The sequence below is a fragment of the Ochotona princeps genome, chromosome 5, assembly GCF_030435755.1.
Source record: "Ochotona princeps isolate mOchPri1 chromosome 5, mOchPri1.hap1, whole genome shotgun sequence".
Classification (NCBI taxonomy): Eukaryota; Metazoa; Chordata; class Mammalia; order Lagomorpha; family Ochotonidae; genus Ochotona; species Ochotona princeps.
The window spans coordinates 91,112,462-91,119,224 of record NC_080836.1 but is presented as its reverse complement, the minus strand read 5'-3'; the positions used below and the strand labels follow the sequence as shown (position 1 = coordinate 91,119,224).

The 6,763-nt window shown below is 64.3% G+C and overlaps 1 protein-coding gene across 1 annotated transcript; it reads right to left on the bottom strand.

Moving 5' to 3' along the window:
* Window positions 1–392: 392 nt before the first annotated feature.
* On the bottom strand, window positions 393–5,379 carry CTDSP1 (CTD small phosphatase 1). Its single transcript, XM_004576831.2, has 7 exons — window positions 4,847–5,379; window positions 3,492–3,640; window positions 3,019–3,120; window positions 2,822–2,878; window positions 2,153–2,245; window positions 1,818–2,003; window positions 393–1,462 (listed from the first exon to the last, which is right to left on the bottom strand). Exons 1-7 carry the CDS (start codon window positions 4,911–4,913, stop codon window positions 1,334–1,336), a joined length of 783 nt encoding a protein of 260 aa, XP_004576888.1. The 5' UTR covers window positions 4,914–5,379; the 3' UTR covers window positions 393–1,333.
* Window positions 5,380–6,763: the final 1,384 nt, after the last annotated feature.

Here is a 6,763-nt window from a genome sequence, read left to right as displayed (position 1 = left end):
CACAGAAGGCACTTAAAGGGGAAGGCCACCCAACTTGCCCCACCCAGCTGGGGGAGAGAGGGTGCAACATCACCTAACATCCCCCTTGGCACTAGGATGTGGGTCCAATTAATGGTCAGACTCTGGGCAGGGCCCAGGGCCTAAATCTCCAGCCTCAGCAGGTGCCGGAGGGGGCTTCCGTAGTAGGAGTTGGGGGACAGAGATTCTGGGAGCCACCCCCAGCCAGCAGGGGGCGCTGCAGAGTGGGAGTTGAGGGGGACAGGTTGGTATGAGGAGGGGGCAGCAGCTTGCCCAGGCTTCCTAGAGACCCCCAAGCCTCTCCCCCCTAGAAAGGGTCCCACCTCCTACACATTCCCCCAAAGGCACCAGAAAAATCATGTTGGTGGGGGAGGCCCCGATTAAGTGGTTCCCCCCACCTCCACCTAACATTTGGCTGATGGGTTAAGGCATCAATGAATTAATGAAATGAATGGAGCACAGAGGGTGTGGGGGGAACAGAGCCTGAGACCCCTTGGCCCAGCTTGTTCCATTCAGAAAATAGCAGTTTTTTAAAAATGTAAAAATCCTTTCCCTCCCAACCCCAAGTTCCCGGGCCCAGGGAAGGGGTGAGAGAGTGTCTTCACCTGACCCTTCCCCTAAAAATCTATATACACATATACATATTTATATGGCACCGCAGAGGGTCCTGCATTCAGCTCTGAGGGTGGTGAAGGCACAGGGGATGGGGGCTGGAGAGGCTCTCAGTCCCAAAGGTAAAGGGGAGTGGGCGGGGAAGGCAGGCCTCCCCGTCCCCTGCCTGGGGCAAGAACTGACCCAGGTCGAGGTGCTGCCCCCTAGGAGATGGAGCAGGCACTTGGTGTCCACCATGCCCAGGCTTGGGTGTTGGAGGGTGTGGGTCAATGTGTTGGGGTGTGTGCCCAAGGCTTGGGGCAGCAGTGACCCCGCCCCCCTAAGCAGAACTGGGATGGGCCAAAAGGCCCGATTTGGCAGCAGAAAAAAAACATGGCAGCATGGAGAGAAGACAGAACAGGGAGCGGAAGGCAGGGCCCCCAGCCTTGCCCTAGAAGTCGCAAAGAGGTTCGAAGGCACTGACACAGAGGGCCCAAGAGCTCATCATCCTGGGCATAACCTCTGGCTGCTCCCTGGCAGCCCCCGCAAGGTGAGGCGAGGCTGGTGGGGGGAGACGCCCGCTTCCCCAAGGCACTGAGTAGGTGGGTGGCACTGCCCATGGCTTGCTCCAGAAAGAGCGCAGGTGCAGGTAGGGGCACACATGCAGTCTGCGTGGGAGGTGTGGCGGGGTGGGTGGGGCAGGTCCTGGCCCCCTAGCGCCTCACTAGCTCCCTGGCCGAGGCTGCCTGAGCACCGAGTACACGTCGTCCACCCGGCTGAGTTGCTCAAAGAAGGGAAGGAGGTCATGGAGCTCCGTGTCACTCATGTTGTCAAACCAGGAGGCCACAGGCACCTGTGGAGATGGGGACGGTGCATCTGACATCAGCACCGGCTGCTCCTGGAGACTCCCACCTTACTGTGTGCAAAGCACCCTAGGATCCTTTACATCACTTTGTTACAAATTCCCATCGGGACTCATTAAGCCCTGTGACCCATAAGTAGATCACAAGTGACAGTTTTAGAAGCTGAAACTGCTACATGGTCTGGGAGGGCCCCTGGACTGTCCATATGCACAGGTGGACAAGGTGGAAGGGCAGGGCAAAAGGAATGGAAAGGCACCCACCAGCCCCCAGACTCCCCAGGACTTGGGCTGAGGGAGGCCAAGGCGACTAAAGGGCTGACTGTCCCAGGTCCCTGCCTGCACTCACAGCGTTGTCCGGATGGAAGACATAGGAGGCAGGCGAATTGTCCAAGATGAGCACTCGCCGGAGGTCGCGGCCCAGCCGACTCAGGTCCTTCACGTAGTTGCCCCGGTGGAACACACATGACTCCCGGAACAGCCGGGCCCGGAAGGCCCCCCACTTGTCCAGCAGGTCAGCTACTGGGTCTGCATACTGGGGGGTGGGAAGCAGGTCATCCTGGGGTGGCAGGTGGCCGAGATAGCTCTCAGGCACAGCAACCAGCCACAGGCTGAAACAGGTGGGAGCAGGTGGGAAGATAGTGTAGTCCCAGCATTCCCTATCAGCTGGGGGTGGGGACTCACCTTGGCGAGGCTGGCAGTGAACAGGACACACTCGAAGAGCTCCCCCATTCGTTGCAGGAACTCATCCACATGCGGCCGCTTCAGCACATACACCTGAGGGGTGGGCCAGTGAGGGGGTGGCTGGCCCCAGGCCACAGGGCCTGGAGGGCAAGGCAAGCCTTCCCCCTGGAGATGGAGGTAGGCAGCCACCCATCCCTCCCAGCACAGGTTTTTGAGCAGCTTCAGGTCCCACCTGATGGGAGTCACTAACTCCTAACTCCTCCTGCCTCAGGCAGATGAAGGATCCCCTCCCCTGGGTAGCAGGAGGGAAGTGGAGTCGGGGGAACAGCCCCCTTACCCCAAGACTGCAATGCACCGGCACCCGAGCCAAGTAATGGAGAACAGGCTGGACAGCATACAACCTATCCTGAATTACTTGAACTGGGTCCTGGGCAGGGTGGGGCAAGGGGGCACTGCAAGTCAGGGTCGGGGTCACAAGGGAAGAAACTATGTCCCTGAGGCTCTGAAATCCTGGGCAAGCCTAATCCCCTTCCTGGGCCGGTGATACTGTACTCTTCCATCCAACTGGGGGTGGCGGGGACGGTCTGGGGTGGTGGAGGAGCCTGGGAGGTCTCAGGCAAACGTCCACCCACCTCTCCCCCCACTGCACCTGCTGCCCCTGGCCCTCACCTGGTGGACTACCCCATCAATTTCCACAGGGATGATGAAGTCCGCATTGTTCACCGGCTGTGGGAGGCATAAAAGGGTTGCAGGTGGTGCATGGTGGATGGGGCAGGCAGGGGGAGGGGGGAGGGAAGGAAGGACCTGCAGAAACCTCCCTCCCAGGACCTAGGCCAAAAGGGTGAGGGTTGCTGGGTGGCACCCACCTTGAAGGAGCTGTGCACCAGGGTCTCATCCAGGTCGATGACCACGCAGATCTTATCGGAGTCCTGGGCCTTGGCCTCGGGGAGCAGGTACTGGACTGGGGTCTGCAGTAGTGAGGGGTGGGCTGGGTGGACATACTTTCTTCCAGGTGTGCATGCGTGGAATTCTATCTAGGGGCTGTGGGGACCATGGGGACACAGCATCCCCCTCCCATCTTTGGCACCACCAACCAGGAGGTCCTGGAGCAAGCCCTTCTGGCTCTGCCATTCCAGAGAAAAGCTTCCCAGGGACTTTCACAGTACCCTGGGGGCAGAGCCAAGTGCTGGGAGGTGGAGCTACAGAGGCCGCTGGGATTGCAAGGGAACTGACTGCTCTTATCTTCCAAGGTCTGCAGGTGTGGTGCCAAAGTTTGGGCAGGAGCCCCTTCCCTTAAGCACCCTCCTCCCTGGGAAGAACAGGTGCCCCTGCCACACACCTTGGGGATGGCACCATTCTCCTCCACAAGCAGGGGAGCCCCGCTGTGGGCTGGCAGGGCCTCCCCATCGTCCCGGCACACGCAGCAGAAGAGAGAGTGGAGGATGCCTCGGCTCCGGGGCTTCTGGGAAGCTGCTGACTTCTGGTCTCCTGCAGGAGAGAGGCCCCAGATAGGGGCTGTGGGCATACGGGCCTGCCTCTGCATCAACAGCCCAGGCAAGGAGGGCCCCAGGGTCCCATCGGAGTGAGAGGAGGCCCCCACTCATCTCTGCCCCCAGTCTCTGCAGCTCCCCCAGGAGGACTTCTGGCACCACAGACACAAAGGCACGCAGGTTAGCCAGTGCATGGTGTGGAGGGGGCCCTGTCAGGGGGCTGTCTCCATTTCTTTCCCTGTCCTCTATCACATGGGCCCCCTTACCTGAGCTGCCTCTGCTCAGGACAGCCAGGGCGTGGGGCCCTGCCGCCCACTCCCACTCTCCCTCCATCCTCTCGGCCCCCAACGTAGTGGGTGCAGAGTCCTGGGACCAGTGTCCCATGGCCATCGGGGGCTGCCCCGCCTCCTCTGCTCCCGTCACACCCAGACCTCCGACCTAGAAGCCACCTGACTTGACAAGCGCCACCCCTGCCCCTTGCCCCCTGTCCCAGGCAGGCTGGGCCCAAGCAAGTGGAGGGAAGACCTGGGTGGGGGTTGGGGGAGGAGAGAGCAGACTCTCACCCTGGCCAGCCTCACCCCGGGCGTGCAACCTAGGTGCGAACCGCTGGGTTCGGGCGAGTGCACAGCCCAATCGCCGGGTGCCGGATCGTGCACTCCGCTCTTCCCATGGGTGCGCGCCAGCGACTCCTAGAAGTGCTGTCCCCCCCTGTCTTTGAGTGACGCGGAAGTTTGCGGGGCGCAAGGCTCCGTGTTGGCGGGAGCGCTCTCCAGGCCTTGGCAATCAGCTGTCAGCTCGGCGCCCCCTCCCCAGCCCCGAGAGGCCCGCAGCCCACTGGGGCGGAGCCTCAGCGGGTGGCCCGAAGGCGCCCAGCTCCACACCACCCCCACCCCAGTCCCAGCCCCACTGGCGCCAAAGAGGGGGAGGGGGAGACGCCCGGGCACCGCGCCGGCCTGGCCAGCGAGTCGCCCTCTCCCGACTCGACTCCTGCCTCAGTTTCCCCACCTCGGGGCGACGGGAGCGCTCGAAGGGCGGCCGGCCCCGCCCCGCGCCCTCCGGGCCACGCAGAGTTCAAACTCTCTCCCCGCTCCCTCTCGGGCCGGGGCGGGCGCCCTGGGCGCTAGTGGCCCCCAGCACAGTCCCGGCCCTAACCCCCCGTCCTGCGGCGCGCCGGGTAGTGCCCCGCTCCCCGCGGCCCTCGTACCTTTGCCCCGCAGCGGGCCCCGCGCCTCCTCCTTGCTGATCTGAGTAATGACGGCCGAGCTGTCCATGGGGCCGGGCGCACTCCGCTCCGGCTGGACTCTGGCCCCGGCGCCCGGCCTCCCCCCCGGCTCGGGCCGGAATCGGGGCGCGGGGGGGAGGGGAGGGGTGGGAGGGAGGGATCCCCGCAAGCTTCGGAAGGGAGGGGAGCCAGGTTCTTGGGGGGAGGGGGAGGGAGGGGGCGCGGAGGAAACTTTGTTACAACATGGAGTTTCCTCCCCGCGAGGCGGATGCAAACATGGAACCCGGGCGCCGTTTCAAGGCTCCCCCTTAAAAGGGCAACGGCTTCGGCGTGACCTGGACTCGGCCGAGGCTTTCATCACTTCTGGGGCCGGCTCAGCCTGTGGCAGGGAAGGCGGGCCAGCCCGGGTTCCTGCCGCGATCCAGGGGGCGTAGCCCCCTTTCTGCCGACCTCGGCTTGGGCTGTGCCTCTGCGGCTGCGTGGCGAGGTCGCCGCCGGGCTCCCTGCTCTTCCAGCGCGCCGAGCGCCGCCGGCCAGGGCCCGCCCAGAATGCCCACGCCGGGGAGTGCCCGAGGGCGGCTCATCCCCGCCTGCGCGCATTCCTAAGACCTGCCTATCCTCGATTTGCTCATCTGGGAAATGGGTGCAATGCTAACTGATCTGCAGAAAGGGTGTAATGACTGCAGGGGCCACCTCTTAGGGTCGTCCTGGATGGGCAGCGGTTCTCCGCTGGATCCCAACTCCCTAGTGCCCTGTGGCAGGCCCCCGACCCCGTCTCAGAGATGTGAACAGCCCAACTCCCTTCCTGGGGATGCTTCCGCACACTTGCCTGACCGCTCCATCTCGCGCCCCGCACGCCCACCCCGCGTGTCCACGCCACAGCGCGGTCCCTCGGGAGGAGCCGAGCCCTCCCCGACTCGGGGACCTCAAACCCGTTGTCCCCTTCCTTGCAGTTCGCTGCGTAGCCTCGCCCGCCGCAGGTGAGGGGGCTGTGGGGCCCAGGCTGCGTGCCCAGGGGCAGAGATACCCTCCCCCAACACTTGCTCTGGTAACTCGCGCCCCACCCGGGGCTGCGGAGGCGGTGTCCCCACCTCACGTCCTCCCAGCGCCCCTCTGGCGGTGTGGAAGCCCCCTGCGGTGCGCGCCGCGGGGTCTGGAGGGCTTTTCTAAGCGTTTGCTTTTCTAGACCTGACTGTGCCCGCGATTTAAAAACTACAACCGGCGTCACACCCGCAAACAAGCTTCGGGCGCTTCCTTCGTAGCCCCACCCGCGCGCGGGTCGCCAGGGCGGGAGCGTCCGGTCGCGTCGGGCAGCAGGGTGCGAGTGCCCCGCGCGTCCGTCCAGCCGTCCCGGGCCGAGGGGAGCCGGCCTGCTCAGGGAGTGGACGGGGACGGGAAGTGAAGGGCCTTCATGACTCCCACCTCTGCCTGCGTCCCTTCTTGTCCTGAGGACGGACCCTCTCTCCGCCCAGGCAACGGGCACCCCGGAGGATTGCAGCTGGCGCCCTCCCTCCACCTGGACCAGGAGCCTGACTCCCAAGAGAAAATGAATGGCGAGGTGCTGACTGGTCTCGCACCTGGCCACTGGCCTGGGCAGACTGGGCACCTTTGTGCCCCTTGGCTTCTCCCTCCATCCCCGGGACGGTGAGCCGCTTAGGCGAGGACCGGACACTAGGGCTGGGCTGGGTTGCCGAGCCCAGCACCCGCCATAGCCGGCCAGGCCACTTTGGAGCCCCAAGTCTCCTCCAGTTTATTGCGCCCCAAGTCTCTCCCAGGTCCATCCGAGTTAGGGCGCTCCCTGCCGGCAGGCCCAGGCTGGCTGGTGCGTCGGGAGGGGTGGGGCAGGGGGTGAGGCTCTGCGGGGCCAAGTGCCCACCCCTAGCTGCTCAGCCCTTCCCT

Excerpts from the sequence above, each read along its gene's own strand:
- CTDSP1 (XM_004576831.2), bottom strand. The coding sequence starts at position 4,913 with ATGGACAGCTCGGCCGTCATTACTCAGATCAGCAAGGAGGAGGCGCGG. Across the intron at positions 3,641-4,846 it reads GGGCCCGCTGCGGGGCAAAG|GAGACCAGAAGTCAGCAGCT; the intron begins GTACGAGGGCCG and ends TCTCTCCTGCAG. Across the intron at positions 1,463-1,817 it reads TCTTCCATCCGGACAACGCT|GTGCCTGTGGCCTCCTGGTT; the intron begins GTGAGTGCAGGC and ends CCATCTCCACAG.